Here is a 26,098-nt window from a genome sequence, read left to right as displayed (position 1 = left end):
TGTAAAATGAAAGAGAGCTGAAAGAAAGGTCTGAAACAATAAGAAACAAGAGATACTGGGTTTGAGACAAAGTCAAACAATCCTGCAAAGCTGCTATGTTAGTATGTGTATGAAGTCACTTCAAGGTCAGTTGTACAGAAAAAAGGCCTTATATCCAACATCAAATTGTAAACTCCATTTTAAAACAACCTGTTGAGCTCCTTCCATGAGCACACTGTAGCAGCAAGCAGCCACATGCTATTTATGTCTCTGTGCCAGTGAGCACTGGAGAACATGGCCTTGAAGCAATATGGAACAGTTTTCAGAACACACCACCACAGACTGTGCTTCTCACATGTGTATTTGCAGTGGTGACAAGAGCTGTTGCTAAGCTTTCACATGACTTCATGGACATTGCACACCAATCATTTTGGCTGTAGTGCCACCTGATGCTTTTCCACCTTGGTATTATGCAACTGAAAACACTGCTTCAATAAAAACATCTGTGCTCCCATTACTGCTGTGACATCTCTCATGTTCCGAGCAAACCAGTAATAGCTCTACTTGACCACTGGACATTACAGTAGCTACTGCTGTTACCACCTTTTCACTAGTAGTGTGAGAGATGCTTTCAAGAGCATAGCAGGAGCCATGACTACAGCCTCCTCATGCTAACTACCCCAAAGCCCCTGTACCTTTATTAACTTTTTGTAGCATTTATCTGGGTATGGATTTTACTACAGTATGTAATATGACTTCCCATTAAAGTGGGCTGCATAGTGTGTGCAGTTAATCTAACATTACAGTTACAGATATTTCAATATGCCAGAAGTACATATGCATTAGAAAGAAACTGGCAGGAACTGATGATAATGATACTGATTGCTTGGCACATTTACCTTGCTGCAATATTCACATAGATTAAGGAATGAACGAACTGTCATTTAACTGACTTTCTGGTTCCACTAGGTGGCACTGGAACACAGAGAAACACGAAGAGGTAAGTTAAAAGGAACTTGGACTTTTTTTTTCCGCCACCTCAAGCTCACAAGAGAATGCCAAGTTGGGGATTATGTTTGTGGTTTTCAGGAACTGTAATCTGTCATTAGAGAATATAAGTAAAGTTACTCCCAGTGATCTGAAGAATGTAACTCCCAAATAATACTCGTGATGACAACTATAAAACTCATCTGGAAACGCAGCACAATTACTTAGACAGTAGGCCATGTCCAGTGCAATGTGATGCACAGGGTTTTCTGGACAACACCAGTCTAAGTCTTTTCACACTCTACCTATCAGATAAACAGTGTTTTCTTTGATGCTACATTACTTCAATTGTGGTGAAGTACAAAGAAGCACCAATCTGCATGACTGGAAAACAAGGGCTACAATTAGCCTACAGCCACTCAATTCCTATTCCTTCACATTCTGAAACATCTTCTCAACTCTCATAAGAGTGATTAATTAATACCATGATGTTTGTAGTTGTGCAGAAGTCATCAAGGATGTTTCTGTCTCGTTCCATTATTAGTTTATCACCGGTTCTTACTGACTTAGTAACTCCAGTGTAATTGCTTTCTTTTCCTACCCATTACTTTTCACATGCTCAAAACCAACATGCCTGGATGTCATCTTCTATTATTGCTGGTAGTAGACAGTAATTACATTTCAATTTCATCTGTATTTGCAAATGTTTATGAATGCTTTTGAAAGCCTTCAGTACTGTGCACGGCTTAGAGATAATGTAATTCAGTTGCTTGAAAAGATGACCGCAGCAGAGCAGTTTCAGAACTCAAGTGTAGATCTGAGAACAGACCCAGTCTAGAGCTCACACCTTTTGACAGCACCATTTCTCCTTCACAAGCTTAACTGCTTTAAAATAAAGAAAATGACTGCTTTGCTCACAAACTGTGCAATCTGATAATAATGACTGAAGATATATATATTTAAAATTCATATGATAGAAATTATATTTAAAGCTGTTCCTCTACAACAGTGCTCAGCATTCTTTAGTTCTGCCTATAAGTCATACCTGTATGATTGTATTTCAACTTTCCCAATTAAAAACAGATAATAAATTTTCTTTTTTATGATTTGGTATTTTTTTTCCATACATATTGAAGTCCTCAGGTCTGCTGCTTTAGACACGAGTATCTTCTGTTTAGCTACAAAACAATGCCTAGATAGATAATGGCAGCAAAGCAAGGTGATCTACTCTGCCACAAGAGATAAGGGTGTAGCACGCCATTAATTTTCACAGGGCTGAAGCAAGTATGTACAGAAGTGTTCTGCACCCACTAGATCTGCAGTTCTATTTTGAGACTGGTTACAGGTACATTCATCCAATTTTCAGTTGCATCAGAATTACCAGAAGAACCTGAACCTCATTTCTTCTTAAAGCACTTCTTGGTAAAACTCAATTTACGGCTGCTGTGGAATTGAATCTCAGAGTTTGACTGAAATTATCCTTCCTGTCGCACAGATGTTCTAAAGCAATAGCTGAGAGTTCTTGTGTAGCTTTTTATCACACTATAGCCTTTTGCTGAAGAACTACCGAACTCTTCTGCTTGTGAGGAAACATTTTCCTAAATAGAGAGAGACTTCCTTCCTTAGCTCCCTGCATTTACTCCTAAACTGCTATTTCAAAATCTTCACTTGGGATGAAAAAAAAAAAGAAAGAGAACTGAAGAAATGAACTGAATGTGTTCTTAAATATCAAAGGAACAAGTTGCATCTTTGAGAAGGAGTCATGTACCAACCAGAGGTAAGTAAGCCATCTTGTACCACAGCTGCCAAGTTGGTAGATGTTCTTGGCAACTTGGCTTCAGTCTGAAAGAGACCAGAATGGTTCCAGCCCATTGCCTCCCATCTTGGAGTCCTGCATATCTGGCTATCTACTGGACTAGTGAATCTAATCCAGGACGATCCATTTAATATCTCATAAATTCATTTTGACCACGGGAGGTCAGACAACTCAAGATAACCAAGTTCTAAAGCAGTTGGAGAAGCATTGCAGAATGAACAGAAATGATTCAATGATATTTGACGAGACAAAGGAGACATTTTGGGACTGAGATAACTTTGTGGAGACAGAAAACATGAGAATATGGACTGTTTTCCCCCAGATCAGCTCTAACTTCAATCAGAAAAAAAAAAAATATTGACAAAAAAAGCTCATTCAAAAAATTAGATGTAATTTCATTCTCCACGTGACACACAGTTTTTGAATAGAGTTAAATTCAGTTTACTTACATCCTCTGATTCAAAGACGTGGCATATCATTTTATACTGCTTCTTTCCTTCCTGGGCACCAGGTGTTGTTTCAATACAGTCTTGAGAAGCTGATCTTGGCATGCGGCGGCGTGCCATTAGCACCACAATGTTACCAATGTCAGCAATATATGAGATAGTGCGTAGGGCATGATCCATCATTGTTTCCTACATGGTGCAAAGAGAGAAACATTTTTCATACCTGCTGTTATCCTACAAATGCTGCATCTGCTCTCTTGGATGATCTGCTTGAGAATAACAGAATCTGCAGCTGTGCTTTCTGTGGGCAACCTGACAATACCTGTGCAGTTCCTGGGCATGAACTCTGAGGATGTATTCATGGTTCAAGGCATCAGCTTTGGTGAAAGTGTTGCCTGAGCAGATGCAACGTGGTGAAGCAGTAACAAAAATCTATAATAATGTTTTCTAAACAATTTCATGCTGTTGGAAAATTACACTTTGCTTGTGTGTTTGTTGTGCTAAATGAAGCAGATGCATTTCACAATGACAGAACAGTTTCAGCAGTAATCTCAATAAGAGAAGATGTTACAATTTCCTGACTTTTTTTTTGTACTTATGTTTTTCAGTAGCAATAATGTGTAAAATTACTTTTTAATTATGATTGATTTTGTTTAAGTTATGTCCAACAACAACAGTAATACAGAAGATAATGTTTTCTTACATACAGCAAGGCTATATTAATCTTTATTGATACTGTTCATCACTTGCTAAAGGGCACAGCTAATGGTGGTGGTTCTGCTGAAAAAGAGCGTTTTGTAGCTGAGAATTTGCTCTCTCAGATAGTGTTGTTGTGCTCTTTGTATCTGTTGTAGTTTCCATAGAAATGATACTTCCCTGTTTTCAAGGAAGTTTTATTTCTTCTTTTATCTGATGTATTTTATGTTATTGCTAGTGACTCTCAGTGTGTATCTGAATATTCTACTGGGCAGCATCAGATCAGTTTTTACCGAGTTCAGTCATATCAGATGACTGAGGTACCCTCCTCGTGTGTCAGCAGTAGCAGCATTTCAATTGATATCTGATTTTTCTTAAAAAAAACCTTATTGAGATATGAGATTATACACAATTTTCATTATTTTATGTAAGCATCAGCATCGTTTATATAAATAGCAAGGTTTTACTTTACCATTAGTGGAACAAATCTCTAAGGCCTAGCAGTAGAAGAGTGTCAAGTTGACAAGTAATTAAGAATTTCAGTGTGATTTAACTTGACAGAGAAAAATGCGGATTGTTTCTTAGAACCACCTGTCTTATTTAAGAGACTCATTATCCATAAAATGATTTTAATGATCCTTCTCAGCCTTGAAAGAAAATGTTCTATGCTTATATCTACAGTATGAAAAGAGATGATGGTTAAGAGATGGTTGGGGGTTCTCTCTAAGATTTGCAGGGGCTCATTACGATTTATAACACCTCTCTCAGTATGGAAAAATGTTTCATAATGGACATCTCTCAGCAGGATGCTGGGAGCTCTGCAGAGATAATTGCTGTTCAGCAGTCTGCAATGAGTGTTCTGCAAGTGTGTAATCAAATGTGCAGTGTTCACAAGAGTGAATGGACTTGGGAAAATGAATGCGATTCTCTCACCTGCCAAGAAAGCCTTTGTCTTCAGCATCACACAGGAGTTACACAGAGGTTTTGTTTTTACTTTCCCCTTGTAGGAGTGAAAGCATTCCCCCATTCCTTCTCATCTTTTTGTTATCTGATGCAATTTTATTTTGGAATAAGGTAAATATTATATAATGACTGTAAACATGTATCAGTCTTCTTGCTTTCATTCCATATTCCATTCCAACCTATTTCCCATCACCTTCATCTCATCTTCACTTTTTTTTAACATTCCATAATCCCTCCATCCCTGCCCTGCCCGTCTGCTTTATTTTTCACTCATCCTTTGTCTAGTGCCGCCCACTCAGTTCTTCCTGTCTTTTTATTTGTCCTTAACAATTCTGTTTGTCTGTTTCCAAATTCCTTTCTGTCTTCTCCTGTCCATCTTTCCTTTACTCAGAATCTCCCTTTCTTTCCATGGAACTCTACTGGAATCCCTGTTGCTATCCTTGAAATTCAGAAGCATTTTTGTAACCTCTGACATGAATTAGTCCTTGGCAGTGTGAATCAGTCTGTGAAGCCAGAAGATTTTATGAAACCAGTCATCTAGCAGGGACTCCATGTATACAGTTGTCTCTTGTCTTTTTGTCTGCTAGCTGTCCCAGTTGCATCACTCCCAGCATCCTTCCACTGCATGAGCAAGAAGAGGGGAAAGGCTGCAATGATATTTCTGTTGCTTTTCAGCATGTAAAGCTACAGCAGTCAGGAAAAAGCTGCTCTCATTCCAAGCAGGTATGTGACCAAGCCTAACAATGCTTCTATCTTGTCTACTAAGGAGGTAGTGGTCACCTTGACCTGATATAAATTTTATATAATTGATAAAGCCATGACATAACAGACTGCCTCTGCCAACTGCCACAGAAACTTCACAAGCTCTGAAAAATATTACCAGGCCAAAGAAGCAAAGCGTGCCAACAGCGGAATTAAAAAGTTCCTTACAGCATTCTGAAAGACAGGCTGTATAAAAAGAAAGGAGCACAAAGCATGTCCAGACAGTTTGTAACTCCACTGTTGCTTTTGTTGTTCTAGTTGAACAGATCACACTGGACAGCATTCCTCATGGTAGATAACATTTTAAACACGTTTCTAGTGTTATCTGGGATGAATCAGGAAAGCAGGATGGCAGTGACTGACACAGTGTTTGTGGGGTGCCTCAAAGGACTGCCTTTAAAATTGTTTCTTAAAAAATTGCTGTTCAGGCTTTAAGTACTTCATAGTGAAGTAACAAAGATGGAAAGGTAGGGTGACTTACACTAAGAATAGCATTTGTTTCACAGAGAGAACTCATCTGTTTTATCTACTAACAAAATGCAGCTGTTAATTTATCAATAATTGAGGTTAGTTGCCTTTACACTTACAATTACTATCATTTTATTTTCCACAAATGCAAAAAGTAGTCAAACTTTGATTATATGCTCTTGGATAATGCATGAGTTCATAAAAATGCTGACATAACAAGTAGTTGTATTGGTCATTATAGATGAAGGGCTGTACTGGGACTGATTATGGTTGGCAGACTGTAAATAGTACTGCCAAATTAGATGCATTGTTCTGTTCTCATCTGGTGCCATGCCTTGGGCATTGTAATGGCATGTTAGGGACATCTGCTTATGGTAAAAGAAAAAGACTTTACTAGAGATGTTATAATTACCCACACATTAACAGTTGATAAGTCTGTCTTGAATTTTAGGGAGTAGTAGGTGTCTGCTTTGCTAGTAATCAATACAATAATACGGTAATCAATAACAATATAATGTCATGTATGTAGAATGCTACATTTATCTTTATGGAAGATTTTTTTCTTCTTTAGCCATGATATTTCTGAGCTCTGATCTTATAAACCAAGCTAAAAGTATATAGCTTTATATACTTTAAATACTACTTTAGCTATTATAAACCATTTTCTGTTTCCCTCTTCCAAGTTGTTCATGAGAACATGGAAGAGCATTAGATTAAAGCATGCTTCTGAGACTCCCTCTGCTCTTTATATTGCTTCCATTTACATGGCAACATATCAGTAATAAGTACACTGAAAACTGTTTGGCCTGCTTGTATCTCCTCTATGCAAATGATATAATCTAGAAATGTTCGATGAGACAGCAATTAAAGGCATAAAAAGCCTGATTTAAGTCAGTAGGTGTGTTGGCTGCTTCTCTGCTGTGGACAAATCTATTCCCTTGTCACAGATGGAAATTACTGATTGGACATGATTTCCTTCTGACACACCTATGCTGACACTTGCTTTTCTCCAAACAGTTGGTTTGTTTGGGCATTTTTCTGACCATTGAACTTTCCTGTAATTCTTGGTGTGCTCTGATACTTAAAATATATATATATAAAAAAAAAAAAAAAAAAGGACTAACTTAAAATTGCTCCAATGATTTTCCCAAACATTGCACAATGAATTTTCTCGTGCCTCTATGATTTGGATCTATCAAACATAACTGAACATTTTCTGAATGTTTCTTTCCTTATTGTACCTGGAGGTCTTATCTATTATTTCCAGCTGTTATTAGCTGTATACAGTGGAGACTTGTAATAAAAACCAAAGCAAAAAACATTGGTAACATTTTCCTTCTCTAAACCTCTCATAAGAATGAAAATTTGAATATATTTCTTTAAGTGTGGTTGCAGACTAAGAGATACTGTGAGATGATTATACTTAGTACTGAAACACGCATAAGGTATATGTTAGTAATGGTCAATTCCTTAAGAAAAGCATCCTCACAAAGATGGCCTCTTTGAATGCATATGTAATTCCTAGAAGATGAGGCTGATCATTGCTGCAGCCTTTGGATGTTGTTTTAATATGAATAATTAATAATGAGTAATCTACCTTGGGCAAAGAAGATGGGAGCACAGATATGATTTATGAAAAGTTGTAGGTTAAATTTTTTCAATGGCAAGATAGGAATGTCTTGGTCAAAGAAGTGAATGACTTTCTTGTTAGGTCCTAATTCCAGGAACTGGAACGTTCAGAGACAGGGTACACACATTCTGAATGAATGTTACATCTTTTCTTAAACTGAATTATAGATCTCAATCTCAAACATTTTCTCACACATCAAATAAGCAAAATCAGTCAGTGGCAAGTGTATATAAATATATATATGTATGTATATATTTATATAATATATTTATATATTTTATATATATTTATATATATATATAAATATTTTTATATTTATATATAAATTATATATAAATATAATAATATTTCTAAGATTCAATTTATTCAAACTTGTTTGTTTCCCATTGGCAATAATAGAAGTGCAGACTAACAAAAGATGTCTTTGAAACAATCAACGTTATTCATGGAGATGTTTAATCACGGCTCACCTGTGTGTCTGCATTTAGAACTTTGATCCTCTGTGTGGAGACAAACAGATCCACCTCTGTCATGGGCTGGGACTCTCCTTCCGAGGTCTACAAGACAGATGCTTTGTTACAGTGGAAATTTTAATTTTGTCTTTAGAATAACAAATTCACAGATCACTCCAAGCATAATGTGATGTGAGCCAATTGCATTGCTGAACCACTGCAAAGACAGCTATTCAAAAGTGTTCCTACATACATGCAAAGGACGCATTGACTGCATAGGAAGAGTGAAGTGTACTCTTGTGCTTAAGAGTGAATGTTCAGAGCCCCTGGGGTTGACTGCTCAGGTACTGTAATTCTCTGTGCATAACCAGAATGGGAGAATCAATGTGGCTGTTTCTTCCCCACCGTCTTATTAATGCACATCAGTTCTTGAGGCTCTGGAACTGAGAAAGTGACTTCCATCAGCTGCTTAGCCCTTGCTGCCTTCAGTGAGCTCACAATCAGAAGTTCAAGATGATGCTCAATACTGTGCTTTGGACATTTTTTAGATTTTTTTTTTTCCCCCCAAAAATACAGAGCTGAGTGCTGACCTGACATCTCTTCCTGCACAGAGAGCCTTTAGGTAGGTGCACTGGAGACCTCAAATTCTAAGCACTGCTTTTTAGGGAAATGATATACCATAAGAAAACAAGGTCACGGAGCAAGTGGGGCTGCAGTACAATGCCACGTGTGTTTTCTTAATTATAGGGCCTGGCTCTACACCAGGGAGACAACAGAAGAGAAGGTGGCCAAGAAGCTTCTGCCTCACAGAGGGGCATCATGCAAGGGCTCACCTAACACTCCCACCAGGAACCTATTTATTCCTCCAGGCTGTTTATCCACAGTGCACCCTTGCAATCAATATTTACCAGCACCCATCTTACCAGCCTTAGAATAGAAAGGCCACAGACCATATTACCTTTTGCTAAATGCAGGCATCAGTCTCCAGGTTACAACTGTGTTTCTTTGATGACATGGTACAAGGAAGAGTGATGTATTTGCTATCCTTTTCTATAGTTAGAAAGGCTTAGCTATGCCTATAATTCATTCATATTAATTCAAATTAAATTAACTTCAACAAAATGCAAAGCAGCACAAATCTACTTTGGCAGAGATTACTTGTGGTGCTTTCTATCCATGATTATTACAAAGAGATTAATTTTAGTAGTATTTTTGTTAAATAGAGTTAGCTAACATATATTTTTTACTAGATGAAATGTCTCTTGAATTGCTCCAGCTACTACTTGCTTAATGTACTTTATTTGTTTTTTAAATATTGACAGTATTTTAGTAAATATATGTAAGTCATAGGCATAGAAAACAGATCTAATCACTTTGGCTGGCAAAATACAGATAAGGATTACATTTAAAAAGTCTCCTGGAAAACACTGACTGTATATCTGGACTAAACAAATGAGAAGTATTAAACAGAAGAAGAGCAGCAGCAGACAGGCACTCTAGCAAGTGAACAATGAGGAAAATGAGTTAATTTTATTCCATCCAGTATTCTAGTACTTAACAAAGAATAAATCAAAATGACAACTTTATGAGGACCCATAATGAAAGACACAATGCTCTGTGAGGAACAAATACAACAGAAATGTAAGTAAACATTAGAATTCAAGAAAAACAGTTTACACACCGCTTTTTTCTTGATTTTAGCCGCCTTTTGCATCCTCTGAAGAGTAGCATAAAAAAAGAATGCAGACAGATGTACACACAAAAAAAGAGAAAAGACAGTGTGTGAAGTCAGGGAAACCTTTTGACTATGAATCCAGACTGTTGAAAATTAAAAATCTGGGGCCAGTGGGAGAAGGATGTGAGAGAGAGAAGGGACTGTTCTGGAGCATAACTGGGTTTCATGGCATTATGCATGTTGTTGATTGATTACAAAAAAAAATACCAAAGAGTGTTGTCTGGTAACAGCTGCTCATAACATTTATCCTGCTAAATATACAGCAGTAAACTGACAGGGCATGCACTATTTTAAACTTAAGTGTTTCTATGAATGTTGTAGTAATATTAGTCATATGTCCAAAATGCAATTGTCATATAAAACATAACTTAAGCTCCTTTCAGTGACTACCCAAAGTAGTCAAGTATACCTGGCAGGTTAGGATTGTTATTGCTTCAGACTTCACAAAAGGCTAAATGGAAATATAAAGGTATGAACTTTCAAGATCATTCAATATATTCAGAGTCATTTTCACAATCTTTAGTAAAGGAATTAATGACACAATGGGAAACGCAGTAAAAAAACATCCATTTGTCATTGGAATATTTTCTAATTACAAAATGCAATTTGTTTTTAATACATAAATTGTTCATACAGCTTTCAAACGATTTTGAATAGACTGTGGAGTAATTTATATATTGTTCCTAGGGGAAGCTGTATGTTTCTTCATAACAAGCACTGGGAAATTATGGTATGTATTGTACTACGTCTGTACTCACATAAATACACTTCACAGTGGGTTTGAAGCTGCAGATCTCATCGTGTTTAGAGATCAGCTGTCAATGTACCAGAAAGTATTCTACAAACCATAAAGACCCCCTACCTTAACACGGCTCACTGCCTCTTGAGCCTGCATCATCCTTATGTTTTTGGAAGGGTTGCGCTCAGAGAGCAGCTGTGTGGAGCCCAGGTAATTGGCTGCAAAGATGATTCCATCAATGAGGTCTTCGGGTTCACAAGGTCCTGGAACTGACATGGCAAGTTTACAGTTACTGTGTCTCAGAAGAGGATAGAGAGATGAGAAACTGAATTAAGGCTATTAAGGTTTGGAAGAAAGATGTGCTGTGTTTCAATATGAAACGTAACAGTTAAAATTTGGAGAAATGACAGCAGTAAGTATGGCATCTTGATGCCATATAGTAATGTGTAAGGCCTAAATTCAGGGACTGATAGAGAAATACAGTTGTTAGTCTGGTACCAATTGCATAAATAGAGAGCTGGAGAAACAGGCTGCTGAACAAAGCAGGATGAAAGCCTCAGTCTGAGCAGTAGCACCTGCAAGGTCATACAGCCTTTTCCCCTGAAAGCAGGGAAGGGACATAAGGCAATTATGGAAATAGAACACATGGAAAGATTAGGAAAAAATTAGTTTAAAAAATAGAAGGAAATAGTGGAACTTAGTATTCCTTAATGTTTAATACCTTGTTCAGCAAAATGCCTTTGTATATGCTTAATATTCATTATGGAGTGACTTTGAAATATGAGTAAATCTCAGAACCTTACCTAAGTTGTTTCTTTCCAGGGATGAAGAGGAGGGGACAGGGACAAGAATAAAGAGGACAGCATTTACTTCTTACTGGGACTATGCTCATCACCCTCTGTTCAGCTTTACACCTAGCTTTATTAGATCAACACGTAAGAAAAGCCATCCCAGAATCTGAAATCCCTGGACTGCAAATATTTTCTGTTGCCCAAGAGTTTTTAAAATAAATTTTCTTTCAGCTCTGTCAACTTGCCAAGCAGCTGCCACGTTTTCTTGATGTATGTCAGCCTCATGTGTGAGGGAAAAGCAACACTGAATGGAAGTGGCAATTTCAAAAGATGATTCTTGTACTGTGGACTTGTGATTTCTTTATAAGCAAATGATTGTGGAAAATTAATATACTGAGATGGGAAAACAGAAAGCATGTTAGAGCACTCAGCAGTGGTTTGCAGATCTGTCTGCTGGTAAGTATTCCTACCCCTCACTCTCTTGTTGTAATTTACAAGAAGTGTTCCAATAGTAAATGATCTTGATTGCAAGAAGGCTCTTTCTTCCTCAGCCAGTGTTGCAGCCCCCTATACTTCCACGCACATTTCACATTCCTTTGCTGGAATGATCAACCATTGAAAAACAGACCAGTCCTTGTCATTTGGTATTAAAAATATACATACATACATATGTAAGTAAAAGCCTTTTTGTTTATACCAAAAATTCTCAAATTAGAGCCGTTTGTTTTCCTAGGAAACACTTCAGTTTCAAGCCTCAAAAGTACAGGTATAGACCACAGTTAGACATACTCTGCATTAGGTCACATCCATACAAATCCAGCGATAGTTTGCCTCTTCATTAAAATCAGATGATTTCCATTAAAAATGTGAAAAACCTCAACAAAATCCTCCTGAATCTTTTAATTTAAAATGTCACATAAGTTGGTCATTAAGATCAAGTCTTTCAGTACCTCTAAAAACGATCCTTGTTCCTGTAGTGATCATTTGTTGAATGACATAATTAAAAAGAAAATTCCAACAAAGCTCCATTTACTGTTATCTCTGATCACATTTGTTTACAACTGGGCACCATTAAGTTTTTCAGCAGGTAAGTGATGCATTTTCCATGGTAGCTCTTAGGATGATGTCATTCAGACATCCTTCTGGGCCTAAAACTTAGTTTGGTGAATCTGTACCTCTTTCAGCAAGCAAAGAACATGTTCATGTTGTATCACGCTGATATCTTGTTGCACAGACAGCAAAGAGAAAAAAATAATTAAAGATGTGATCTTAATGCTGGTTAACAAAATTTCATTAGATCCCTGCATCATTCAGAATTGAAGTGGCTTTAATTTGGTTTACCTTCACTCACTTCAGGCTAAGTAAATCAGGCTAAATTAAATCAGGGTTGTGTTACCTCTGAAATACACTTATCCACATCATGTTTAAATCAGTTTAACTAACCTCTGCTGGCAGTTAATTTAGATTCATTTTATTGAAATATTTTATATGCATGAAGACAAATAAAACTGGAATGCTTGATACAAATTCTAATATAGATCCTACCACATCAAGCAAGGACCAACATTCTGTCTCCTTGCAGAACTGGTCAATAAAAATAAGAAAGAAAGATCATGGTTATTTAAAACATTTCGGTCCTAAATTAATTCCTTCCCATCCCAGAAGCTCTGAATTTGAGAAAGCCCGTGTTCTCTTCTAATTGTTTTCAAGAGTGTGAAATTAGCTCCTTTTTTTCCGTTAGATTTGTTTCTTTTAGATCTTGATTTCCAAGTGACTGCTGGCTGTCAAAGGCCTTTCAAAGACAAACTTAGCAGCCTGTCTGCATGTGCTATTGGCAGCTCAGAGCACGGGACAGTAATACCTCACTATACCTCATGGGTTTGTGAAATCAATAAGCATTACAAAGGAAAGAACAAATTCTTCTCATATTCCTGTAGTTTGGTGCCAGCAACAGTATTTTTAACAAGTTTGTCCAAAAAATTCTTGAAAATGTGAAAATCTGGCGTTTAAAGCAATTCTGTTAAACTAATTTTATTTATTTTGATTCTTCAGAAATGTTTCCTTTTGGCTGGATATAATCTCATAGAACTAGAATTGGTGCTTTTTTCAGAATTACTGTTCTAGTAACAAATTCTGCTGCATTAAGTATAAAATAAGAGCTCATACAGAATGCTTACAGCAACAGGTGGTGCAAAACAAAATCAACCACAGAAACCACCGAAACCACAAGTGTGCTGGGCAGAAAACATTTCCAACGTACACTTCCCAACATGAGGGAAATGGGAGGTACTGTCAGATAGGTTAAGACATTTGTAGGAGGGATGTAAGGAATGGTACTGAGAACTGCCAGGGTCAAACTGGGTTACCTGAGTATTTTCTTTCCTTATCTGTGATGTTTAAAGAATATAAAAATGCAGACTTGGATGAAATCCCAGCTCATCAGAGTACTTAGGGCTGCCCTTGGCTGTAAGAATATGTAATGTTTCCTGATAAGGAAGGGAAGGAGAAAGAAGGAGATCTGAATGTTAAAGGCTGGAATTTTATGTTGGTGTAGACATTTTAAAAGTTAGAGAACTTTTTCTGAACAATTCAAATTTCTGTCCCATAGGAGGCAATAGAGATTACTTGATTTTCTGCTTAACTAGTAATGCAGTGAGTATATTTAATATTTCTAAACCAAAACTGGAGACTCTAAAAATGTTTAAATTAACTTATTAATTATTTTTAAGGAAAATAAATCAGTAATGCAACGTAATTGAATTTAATAAGGTGTTCAGATGACATGTTTTATATTTATCTGAAATAATGCATAAGCCAGAGATACAGGGAGTGTCAGGGATTGCACTCAAAGCACTGAATCACTTTCAGTTCCTGCTGGGAACCACTGTGCTCGGTGAAGTTACTGGGACCTTACAGTGAGTGGCAGTGCAGCAAACTTTCAGTAAGGAATAAATGGCCACAGAGCATACGTCACCTTGCAGAATGCCTACCTGCAAATCACATATTTTGGCTTATTTTGTTATTTCATTTTGGTTGAGACGTTGCAAGGGAAATGAGATTTAAGATGACAAGATAAATGTAGGGTGGGAACAAGGCAAAACTCCTGAACGCTGCACAGATTACCACTGCAGGCATATATTGGTACAACTACCAAAACAACTACAAGAGCAAAGACACGCATTTCCTATATTTTTTTGCACCAAGCCATCCAATACAGATAAGGCTACTGTAGCTGAGGAGTCATACTGAATGTTAAATGCCTCAACAGATGAATGGTGACCAGAACATGGTTATGGTGCCCTCAAGTACAAGGATGTTAGCTGGCAGATTCTTTTTCATGTGCAGCGGTGTCCTGTTCTTTTTGGGACACAATATACAAGTTAATTATTAGAACTGTGAGTGGTTTTTGGGTTCAGAAAGCAGAGATTAGCTATCACAGAATTATAGGGGTTGGAAGAGACCTCTGGAGATCACCAAGTCCAAACCCACTGCCCACAAGCTCCTAGTGAGCTACATGTTTATTTTTATTCGACAGTGCTCTGTAATACCTGCAATAGAAGAAGCCCAATGGACTGTGTATCCCTTCACACTGTGATACTTGAGAAAACAAAAATCAGAGACTGCAGAAAGACTGCACTAAAAAAGACCCCTCTGTTATCTATAAGCGTATGCTGACCCCCTTCCATTAGAGAGCTGGTGAGCTGACTGGTTAAAAAAGAAATAAATGTAACCTTTTTACTCCAGTAAAATAAAAGTGTAGTTGTTCCTGCCAACGTTGTTAGGGACCATTTTTTTTCTTTTAAAGCTCGACTTGTGCTGCCCTCCCTTTATAGTTGTCCACCATATGCTCAGTAGATGCTTATTACAAAGGATCAGCTTGCCTTCTTGTCTCTCCTGCCTTTGGGAAATGCATTTAATTTACTTCTATTTAGGGCCTGTTAGCCAGTGTATGCCAAGCGTGATGCGTAGTTTCTGTCAGATGTCAATTGTGTAAATGGGGCTGTCTTTGAACTTTCCATTTGCTCTAGATCTTGGAGGAAATGATTAGAAACAGAAGCTGCTAGTCAAGCTGACAAGGTCAGGGAATAGGTGAAAAACATGTTGAACATTCTAGTATTGTTCTAAGCCACAGTAACTTTTCCTTGTGTTGGGAATGGCATCAGAAATAAAATTTGTGTCCTTCATTTACAGTTCACATTGTGGAGAAAAGTGTGTCAGAGCAGATCTCTGAACAGTTCAGTTGCTTGATTCCTTTCTCTGTGCAAAGCGATAAAGAACAGAGTGCTCTTCTACCTCCATGAACCTCACCCTGACAGGACCCACTGTTTTCTGCCATTTGATCTCCTTCCAGGTTTGTAGCTGTCTCCATCTTGCCTTTAATCTCGCCTAGTGCTCTGTTTGCCCTTCTTATCGTCATCAGCTCTCATTGTCAGTGGTATGTATAAGAATGTTAAATATTTCCATACGTGGTGTATTCTGCACAGAAATAGGTTTAATTTATTCTTTACACTTTGGAGCTGCTTCTCTTGAATTTGACTTTTTTTTTTTTTTTTTTTTTGACTTTTTTTTTTTTTTTTTTTTTAGAATTCTAGAATTTTGATCTTTAAAATATATCATTTCCTTGTTTATACTTTAACTTGGATGATGCGTAACTTACCATCAACAAAACTTGGAAACGAAGACACTTTCTTTGACTGTTGAAAAATAAAAGTAATACATGGTGTAAATGTAATGAAATAATTTTCACAAACTCAAGTGAATTCATATTACAAATAGCTGACTATTAATTTAAAAAAAAAAACACAACACAGTTTTCTCTGCATAACTTTTGCATCGCCATTATTTACAACAATGAAACACAGTGCATTATAGTAATTAACCCAACCTGTTACACAGTTCTGTTTTCCTGGAATCTTAAAGTATTTTAAGCAGGTCCTATCATACAAAAAATAAGGTGGTGTGAGGAAAAAAATGAGGTCAGCTGTCAAATGAGCAATACCAACCACAGATTCTAATCCCAGCCCAGTAACTCATCCACCGGATCACACTACATAACATCCCGAATTTACCATTAAGAACATTTAACGGTATTTCACAAATCAAGATTCTTAGTCGATGAATGAAAAGAACTGTCCCTGACTGCACACTGCCTAAGCCTACCACTACTGTCTATACTCTAAATGAACAGATCAAGTCCTGCCATTTGTTTGTTTTACATTGGCCTCCTCAGGTACCACTGTTTCCAAGGAAGGGGCTGATTTCTCCTTAATGAGAAAAGGCTTCAGAAATCTTTCTCCTCGGTAAAGCAGCAGGCTAAATATGGTTGTATGTTTGTGAGAAAACTCATTGCTGCTTTTTAGTCTGAATTTTACTTGATTGTGTCCAGCCTCGAGCTTAACCTCATTGTGCATTCTGAGGTACCTTGTGTGCTCCACTCTTCAGTGACAAGAGCAGGTCTGCCTATCACTGTGTCTTTTCCAGAGCTGACTGAGCAGGGACACATTCACCCCAGAGGCCACTAAAAGAAAACGAATCACTTGAGCCCTCAGAACTGAATGAGGTGCTTCATATTAGGGATTATTTAAAGGACTGTGAGAATTAAGCAGTCCTTTGGTTTCAAAATCTGGCATTTTAGGGGAAAAGAAAACAAGGAGAAGCCAATTTCTTTTTGATGTTGCTTTTACTCTTCAGTAATACAAGAACTTCTGAAGTGTTTTCTCTCTTATTTATGTCATCAGAAAATTCTAGGCTTGAGTATATAGTGTGGATGGTTAAATGAATGTGGTAGCAAGTGACTCATGGGTATGGTTTAAAGATCTGAATACACAGTCATGGAATTTATCATCAGTTCAGGAAAAGGACGAGTTCATGTAATATGTTTGTGAGAGGGAGAAAGCTGACAGTTTGGTAACTGGGTTCTCAACCCGCAGAATGGCCTAAAGCACCTACCTCAGGTGTGTTATTATTGTCAACTGGCCCATTGAGGTCAGAACGCTGCTGCTTCCGTGGCTGTTCTAAACCATTGCACATCTGTAAGAAAAGAGAGAAAGGACTTAAAATTCTTCTGTTTTCTGAAATTGTTTACAAACCAAAATCAGAATTTTAAAGTATGTTCATGCTTAGCAGTGGACAAAATCACACAGTCCTAAAGGCACCTCTGATTGGGAAAGCAGTATCCTAGCACTGACTCCAGGATTCTCTGTTCATGGGATATTCCTTATGGTATCTCCCTCTTTTTGGGCCATTTTTGGACATGTACCGATAGCTGGTAGCGCAGCTTCAGGCTTCTGAATAAATGCTGAAGTGAAAATATAAAAGCATATTTGAGGGAAAAAATGAGTCTTAAAACCAGGGAATGCTCTTTTTCTTCTCAGCCACAAAATCCTCATGAGCAGAATTTCTCAAGACTGACCCAAGTCACAGAACAGCACCTGGAACAGGGACTGCATGTCCCACAACTGCCAAGAAAGTGAAGCTTTCCTGACACCGTTTCACTGTTGGAAATCTGGAAGGCCTGAATCATAGAATCATAGAATTACCCAGGTAATTCTAGATTTCTAGATGTCATTTTTTATGGTTAAGGACATTTCACTTCCTTTTTTTCTCTGCTTCCCCATTATGAGTAAAACAAGAGTGCCTAAATGTGCTGGGAGGCTGGACAAATGCAGTTCTGTACGAACAGTTGTGCTAATGGAAAATGCTGAGCCATTATTATTTCAAAGCATTAGCATGAAAGTTACCTGTGAGCATAACTCCTTGTCTGCTGACTTCCAAATGCAATACCCAGCTGTAGATCAAAGAATGTTTTTGTGTTTGTCTCTAGACAAATTACTCCCCATGAATAATGGTTTGTCAGCTAAATAAAATGTGAGACTGAAGCAGATATATTAGTGCCGCTACTTCATAACAACAACGTTCAGGTAAGACAGCATACACAAGGAAAGAAGTAAGCATGGTTTTTGGGAAGTAGAATACCTGAGATGGATTGAGGCACAGAACTCCACGATATGGGGAAGCAGACCAGTGCCTTGTGTAGATGGCTGCAGTAGCTAAGAAGCTTACTTAGTAATGCTATTTTGTTTGATACAAGACAAATCTAATCGTATTGCAGGGCTGAACTGATATGGAGCAATATGTGTTGATGTGCAGTGAATTATATCAATATGGGTAAACAAATACCCAAAGGGCTTTGATAATAATACTATAATAATCATACGTTATTCCCTAAAATAGTAGGATTAGACCAAATATGCTTTAAGCAGGAAACATGACATGGCCATAATGAAGATGCATTGAACTGTAAAAAGAGTGACAGCAAATAAATTAAATCCAATACGTACAACAGGATTTTAATACTTTTAAATCACTGTCAGTTCTGATTACCACACACCTCCATAAAATGAAAGCACACCTGCACGTCAATAAAGAATTGGTTGGCTGCTTTATTAAGCGCACACTGGATGCTGCAAAACATTACTGAAATATGTCTGTCACAAATCCTAAGTGGAGATGGACTTATGCAGCCCTTGGGATCACAGTTCCAATTATGCTCTTTGATAGTAACTCCAAAGAAGGTTCCATGCCTTTCTGTAAAATATCACCAAATACATGGATGACATTTCATTTTTGAGTTATTTTCAAGCACATTGGAGCTAAACACCTGCAAGATATTGTAAATACTTTATACCTGGACTCAGTAGATTTGTACTTATTTAAACAAACTATTCCGCTGTTACTTTTTCAAATCATTTAAGTAACAGATCATTTTACATCCTGCAACTCCCTGTCTTTTCATACATACGCACAGGTACACAGTGAAAGAAAGAAAGAATGCACTGTAATGTAAACTTGAAAACATGCATTTCTCTGAGAGATCGTTCACTGCTGTAGGGAAGGTGTCCTTGTTTGTAATCTGTAGAAAAGGAGCTCAAGGAATTTGTTCTGTTCAGACTTGCTTTGCTTGTGTACATGTTTACCTTCCCTTTAAGAACAACACTGTACGCTCTTGAGCAAAATCTGTTTCAAACAACTGAAAGGTACTGCTGTTCCCATTTGGGTGTCACTAACCATCATGCACAGTCTGAACAGGAGATACCCAGCAACTATCAGAACATTAAAGGTGTGGTGTCATTGAAATTCATGTCTCAGAGAGCATCAAAGCAGTATCCAGCATTACATGGTAGAACATAAAACAACTAGAAAAGTCATCTTAAGGCTGTGAGGAAAACCTGACTGCACTTACTCAACTGAGATCACTGAAGCAACAGCACAGGTGGTGCAGAAACAAACCCAGGGTTCCACCCACACCCTGATGACCAGCCTGAGGCCACCTGGGCTGCTCTCCCCAGGGCTATCAGACCCCCTTATAATTACCCTGCCCTGCCTCCTGTGGATCCCACCTGCTGCTTAAGTTGGTGGTGCGTGCAGTTGGTGTTTAGCATGCTGATTGCTTATTCTGCTCTAAGCTGTACTTCTTTTCAATTAGAAGCTTGTTTCAGCTCTGTGGTTCTCCTCGAGGTTGTGCTCCTGAATGCTTCTGTGGTACAAAGCACTGAATGTGTGCTTTTCTGCTGGAAATGAGCAGGTTTGTCTCTTTTTATTTCTTTATTTAGAGGAATAATTTGGGAGAGAAATGAAAGATTAACTTTTCTGTAACTGATAATCCTGTTGGCCAAGAGTTGAAAAGCAAGCACTGAGTGCAGCTCAAAGGAAGGTTGTAGTTTTATTACAGTGTTTTAAATGTTTGAATAATTGGGCTTATGGCGTGCCTGCCAATCTCTTCACTAGCAATGATGTTCAAATGCTGCATTAAGTAATGAGTTGAGAAACAGATCTACCTGCTCATGTACTCTGAAGCTAATTTGCATTTTGAAATGAAATGTTTTGTGATAGGTTCCAATGAGTGCCTTGACTAGATTGTAAAGTTCTCTGCTACATGAGTAAGCCAGCAGGCCTTGATGTTTTCATCTAGATTTGTTTGTTTGTTTTTTATCTCTAGAACAAAGGCAAGGCAAGTGGGCACTGTCATGTCACTAAACGTCAGTTTCTGGTTTTAACTTTGTAATCTCCATTGGTGTTTTCTGAAGGTGATTTTTTGTTGTACCTCCTCCTGGTATTTAAATGCTACTGTGTCTCTAGAAAATTATCTATGTGCAACTAAAGCATCAACTTGAATCAGAGGAGGTAGCCTAGTAATAAGCCTGTTCATAGTGCTTGTATGGGATCTACTGAGTCATGGCTCAAACCACTGATTGAGCTCTGGTCAGCTCTGGAAGCACAGGTGAGGGTAATAATGGGCTCCACCCCTTAGACCTCATTATGAGCTGACTGCCACTGAGGAATGATCTCTTGTGGGGGATCTCTCCTTTGTGGACTCTTTTTGCAAGCCTGGGTCTTCAGAGATGGGTGAGCATTCTTTCTGTGATTTGTTCTCATTGTGCTGGTCCTGCTGCTGGTGCAGGGCTGTAGTTCCTATTAAACTAATTTCTCTGTTATGTGCTTGGGACTGTTAGATGGTCAGTCTCAGGTGTCGAAGGGGAAAATGGGACAGATGTGGACCTCCTGGCCTGAGGAAGCTGTCAAAATATTGTGCCTTCACATAAAAAAGCCTCAAATATTCAGTTTCAAATTAAGGGGTGTGATGCCTCTCCTGTAATGTGAAGTAGAAAACGTGAAAAATTGAAGTTGTGTAAGCAACAGCAAAAATACAATCTAAACTTATTTGGGGTTTGCCAGGTTACTCTTTGGCTTATGTAGTGCAGATATCCTTCTGTGCTTTCCTGGGAATATTGAAATACATAAGTTCATACTCTGAAAATCATATCCACAGAGTTTTTGGGGTCGAGTGTATGTGTTTACATCTGGAGGCTGACCTGTGCACAGAGATTCCAGTTTGTTGGGTCCTTTTTGGATGTATTCTGGAGCTTGGTTGCTAAAAACAGACTTACCTACTGGAACCTTTACAATGGTGGCTGTTGGGTTTTCATTGTACTGTTTTTTTCTTTGCTTTACTGTTTAGTGTTTGATGTGCAAGTATATTAGTGCTTATCCTAGGTAGTGACTTGGTACATTTCTTAAACATATAAATTTTGTACATCAATTTCAGTTGTTGGAAACTAACCTAAGATTCGTATATGGTGTAGACAGACGTGGGAGATGGGAGCAGAAGCCTTAAAAAAACAAAAATTAAAGACAGTGCAGTACATGCCTTTTGTGCTTCTATGCACGTTTGTTCATTTATCAATGAAAACAACACTGACATTCATGCAGCTTTTTGATTGAAAATAACATCCAAGTTTACACTTAGAGGTCTGGGGCAGTGCATGAACTTCCACTTCATACTTATTGCCACAGTATTTTGTATTGTGAGATGTGCTTACAAATAGCAGACGTTTGAGTAAGACAGCAAATCTGAGGATCTTTTAGGCAAGAAGTCTAGTGTGAAAATCTATCACCAGCCTTCGGTTTTTCTCATTTTGCTCCAGATGAACTAGATTTATTGTAAATAATATCATTACTACCTTGCTTTCACAAATGAGAGATACTTTCCTCTAGAAAGCTCACTGCCTGCATCCAGCTCTCGCACATTTTATAGTGAGAATCAGAAATCTGAGTGCCTCAGAAGAGAAACAGAAAATGGCATATACTCCAGACTCTGTGAGGTCTGATGCCTGCGCTAAAGGTGCAGCACAGCCTCATGCTTATGGCGTTTAGTGAACTATTAAGTGCAAGACACATCTTGGCAGAAACGGTACCATAATATCATCTCATCTAGCCTGATTTCTAGAGACAGCTGAGGATGAACAACCTACAGTGAGGGAACAGAACACAGCAAGATAAGGTTTAGCTTATAAATACATTCAGGTGGTACTCGTTAAAGTTTATTTAATGTTCTTTAAAATATTTCCTTTATATCCCTGGAGACTTAGAATGGGGCAAGGGGAAAGTCTGATCATGTCTTCATTTGCCAACCTCTGTTTGTCCGTTCTTCACACTTTCGGGGCTTACGGACTTATGTGCCCCTCTCCCCAGAGAGGACACAGCAATTCTTCTCCATCTCCTCTACTGTGAAATAAGAGCATGTCTGCTCACCCTGCAGGCTTATCTGTTTGTACAGAGCTGAAATGGATGCTTGTGCTTCCAGATATCTACATGAGGAATTACTTTAGTTTTTTTTTCCCCTCTTGTTTGAAGAGAGAAATGAAATACTGTGCACTGCTTAATGCTCTATCTGTTAGACAATAGCATATGGGAAATAATGCTTAGAACTCAGGCAGTTCAGCGATCCCTTTGATTATTTTCACTCCAGCGGCAGTTACATCAATATCCTTGTGCTGCAAAATCCCGGTTGTTAGAAGTCTGAGAAGAATAGTGAAAGTACAGTGCAACTCAGCTCAACTTCTGATAAATAAACACTGAGAGAGCACAAAAGGATGTTGAAAGAAAAGCCTATTTTGAAGTCGGTTTGGGACTAGCAGACATTCAGGATTAAAAAAAAAAAGCAAAACAAAACACACTTATTCAACCATATGTAAGAATTCACTGCATAACTTTGTTGTTCAAGAGCTCTTCTTGCAAAGCAGCAGCTTCTGGTGTGCTGGATGAGCCAGTTCTTTCTGACACTCACTAGCCTAAAAAACTTCGCAGGACTTCTCTGGTCCTCGACAATGACTAGGTGCTACTCAAAGCCAACAAGATCATCAATCCTTTAGTTGTGCAAACTATCACTTTAATGCTGTCACTAAGCTACTGAATATAGCAAGTGATGCAATTCAGTTCTAATTGTGCTTTGAAAATAGAACATAGAAGTGAATACTTAAAACTTACTGTAGGTATGGGAAATCTGTGAATAAACCCCCTAAGGTTTTTTGTTCATTATAGTAGAAGCTGATCTGTTCCATCCTCTTGTACTTAGACTTTTGATTTCTTTTTGTTGTGGATTTTTAAGGGGAATTGATGTATTTTGATGTCTGCTTTTATGGATTAACCTAGGATGCATTACTCCATTAGACATGGGGCATTACAGTACTATGGTTTTCTATAGCGATAGCTTCTGTGAAACTGAAACAGGAAATTTATACCTCTGAAGCTTAACAAAGTGTTTTAATTAAAAGATAATATATAAAATAACCCAATTATCTTTCCTAGTCTGCCAGCTAAATACACTTTGGTTTTACCTCTTTTAAGCAGATCCGTTCATTAAAGAAAATAACTAATATTAAGCTGCATAAAATTTCAGAATAATTAGGTTTTGCTTGCATGTGGTGAGGGGTGAGCAGTCAAAGATCCAAAGTATCTGACCTGAGAGCAGTCTGATGTCAGTTTGGAATTTAAAAAGCCAATGAAGAAAACCTCACAGCTCTGTTTGTCTGGAACAAAAATTTGAGCTTTGTTCTTGGATTCTTTTTTCTGGGACTTTTTGTAAAACAAAAAACCACACATGGTGTAAATTGGAATCAACATCACTGTGATAAAACTGATGAATAACATTTTTTGTGTGAGTGAAGTTTCTTGTCCAGATCAGCAATGCACGAACGCAGAAATGAGTGGATATTTCTTGTTGGTTTTCACACATGCAGCATCTAGGGTTGGTTTATGCTCTATTGAAAGCAAAGAAAATTAACAGTAATTGGCTACAGAGGTGGTGGAAGAGGAGACCTTAATGGAGGGAAAGACTCTCAGCTATTTCGGTTCTGACCTTCATTTTTAAGGTTGTATAAAGTCTGTCCCTGGAGGGGGGGGGGGAGAGGGGGGAGTTACAAAACTGCAAAACTGTTTTATGCCATGCATCTAGAATACCTTGTTTCACTTAGTTCTCTGATTTGTTTAAAACAACTGTCCTGGATTGACCTACGTTGACTATATTAAGCACATTTTTCTAAGCATACAATGTAACTATGCAGTTTGAATACAATATAGAGTAAAAGCAGAGCTATTGCTCTTCATTTCTGTCTAGAATAATTATTAAGCAGAATAGTTCTATTTATGCCTCTGACAATCTGGATTTTAAAAAAAAGAGAATCTCATACCTGCTCTTGTGGCCACTTCTGTCTGTCCTCTGGAGTTCTTGATTTTGCTTTAAACCCCCTAGGCACATCTCCACTGTGCTTAGAGGCAGATGGGATATTCAGTGATTTTGGCCTCCCTTCATGCCTGTTAGCACTGTGAACAGCTTCTCCCTTTGAACAAGTCTCTTTATAGTCATGTGCCATGTTTTCAGTCCCAGTGTGCTCTGGACTCATCTCCGTTGTACTGTTTATGCTGCTCATGCTCATACTCATTTTGATTTCTGCTACAATCTGGTCAATGTCCTCTTCCTGCTCTTCTAGCTCTGCATCCTCTTTTCTAGAATGATATGGCGATATCCCCTGTGAGTTTCCATTAGCCTCTGCTGGGTAATAGTCCGGGTAGCCACCTTCACTTTGACAGTATTGTATATTCTCATCTTGGTCTTGTATCTCCAAAGATGATGCTTCATCCTCTAAAACCTGAATGCCGTTGTCTTGACCTTCCTGCCACTCTTGCCTGTCTGTCACCTCATTTTCATCCTGGTGCTGAATTTTATCTTCAGACCACTCTTCTACAGCTTCCTGACATTCATCTGTTTCAACATGGTGTTCCTCACTGGCAGCATATTCTTCTCCATTGCAGTCCATTCCTTCCAGGTAACTGTCATCCTCTGGACAGTATCTAATATAGTATGTGATCCCTTCCTCTTCTTCTGGCAAGCCTTCATCATAGTCCTCCTCCTCAGAGGTGTTATTCACGTAGTCAGAGCTGGAGTCACCGTCTCCACTATGATCATTGCACTCATGTTCCAAGGGTGTAGGACTGCCTTGTCTGATGGTTGCTAGTTCTGCCTCCTTTGCTGGATAATCTTCAATTGGAAGATCACTTTCCTCATTTTCAGGCTCCCTGTTGTGAGATGAAGTGGGGCAAGCTCTTGCTCTGTGATCCAGCATGCTGGCTGTAGTGCTCTGACGCTTCCTGTTTGCCATAGCCAACTCCTTATATGACAATCATTTCTAGGCAATTACTGTAGGGAAAAGGAAAAACACATTCAGGAAAGGTCATCATCGGAGATCAGTGATGCTAATAAGAAACAGCAAGTGATGGATTAAAATGGTAGAAAGGATGTGTTTATAGGTATTTAAATTAGATTCACAGACACCTAACTTCTAAAATGCTAGTATTGCAGAATTGTGATATGAATTATAATAACTTGCACACTGAAAGGAACAGAAAGAAAAGATTCTATGCTTATATAAAGCATGTTCTAATGTAGCATCTTTTTTTTGTGTGTGTATTTGATAGAAAATTAATCTGGAACCTTTAAATTAGTTTTCCTTTCTTTTTCTTGCAACTAAGAGGTCATGCTTTGACTGCAATACAGGAAGCTGTAGTTATTTTCAATTTTCAGCTTAGGTACAATTTTCACGTGTACTGGAAAAAAAAACAGTGAAGGTCTGACCCACTCTTATGAAAACTAAAGGAAAGGAGTGTTTATTAAATTAGCTGTCACATAGGGCACTTAAGTATAATGCATTACTATTACGTTATTTTAAAAATGAACTGCATACTGGTTTATTAGCTCTTACTAGCTGGATGCCATTAAGAATCTCCTATTGTTAAATC

The 26,098-nt window shown here is 38.0% G+C and overlaps 1 protein-coding gene and 1 long non-coding RNA gene across 7 annotated transcripts in view; one reads left to right on the top strand and one right to left on the bottom strand.

Annotated features, from left to right (window-relative positions):
• LOC116653924 lies at positions 1-18,943 on the top strand. 4 transcript variants are annotated; one of them, XR_004308574.1, is made up of 8 exons: positions 1-979; positions 4,727-5,610; positions 10,622-10,664; positions 11,496-11,608; positions 11,696-11,920; positions 15,656-15,815; positions 17,839-18,007; positions 18,288-18,942. It is a non-coding gene; the product is annotated as an uncharacterized LOC116653924 (long non-coding RNA). The 4 variants fall into 4 exon arrangements; XR_004308575.1 differs by lacking the exon at positions 1-979 and having other exon boundaries at positions 3,413-4,905; positions 5,475-5,610; positions 18,288-18,943; XR_004308572.1 differs by lacking the exon at positions 1-979 and having other exon boundaries at positions 3,413-5,610; positions 18,288-18,943.
• Positions 1-25,494, bottom strand: part of APBA2 (amyloid beta precursor protein binding family A member 2) — a 36,940-nt gene extending 11,446 nt beyond the window's left edge. Inside the window, exons 1-7 of one of the 3 annotated variants that reach the window (XM_032446941.1) lie at positions 24,493-25,494; positions 17,414-17,494; positions 16,122-16,158; positions 10,797-10,942; positions 9,881-9,916; positions 8,218-8,304; positions 3,232-3,417 (exon numbers count right to left, since the gene is read on the bottom strand). In XM_032446941.1, coding sequence (XP_032302832.1) covers positions 3,232-3,417; positions 8,218-8,304; positions 9,881-9,916; positions 10,797-10,942; positions 16,122-16,158; positions 17,414-17,494; positions 24,493-25,461 — 1,542 coding nt within the window. In that variant the 5' untranslated portion in view covers positions 25,462-25,494. Of the gene's footprint in view, positions 1-3,231; positions 3,418-8,217; positions 8,305-9,880; positions 9,917-10,796; positions 10,943-16,121; positions 16,159-17,413; positions 17,495-19,863; positions 19,964-24,492 lie in introns of those variants that run through there. The other 2 variants (XM_032446943.1, XM_032446942.1) reach the window with 2 other exon arrangements.
• Positions 25,495-26,098: the final 604 nt, after the last annotated feature.

Source organism: Coturnix japonica, chromosome 10 (genome assembly GCF_001577835.2).
Source record: "Coturnix japonica isolate 7356 chromosome 10, Coturnix japonica 2.1, whole genome shotgun sequence".
Lineage (NCBI taxonomy): Eukaryota > Metazoa > Chordata > Aves > Galliformes > Phasianidae > Coturnix > Coturnix japonica.
The sequence above is the reverse complement of the archived record's forward strand: the minus strand, read 5'-3'. Positions and strand labels throughout refer to the sequence as shown.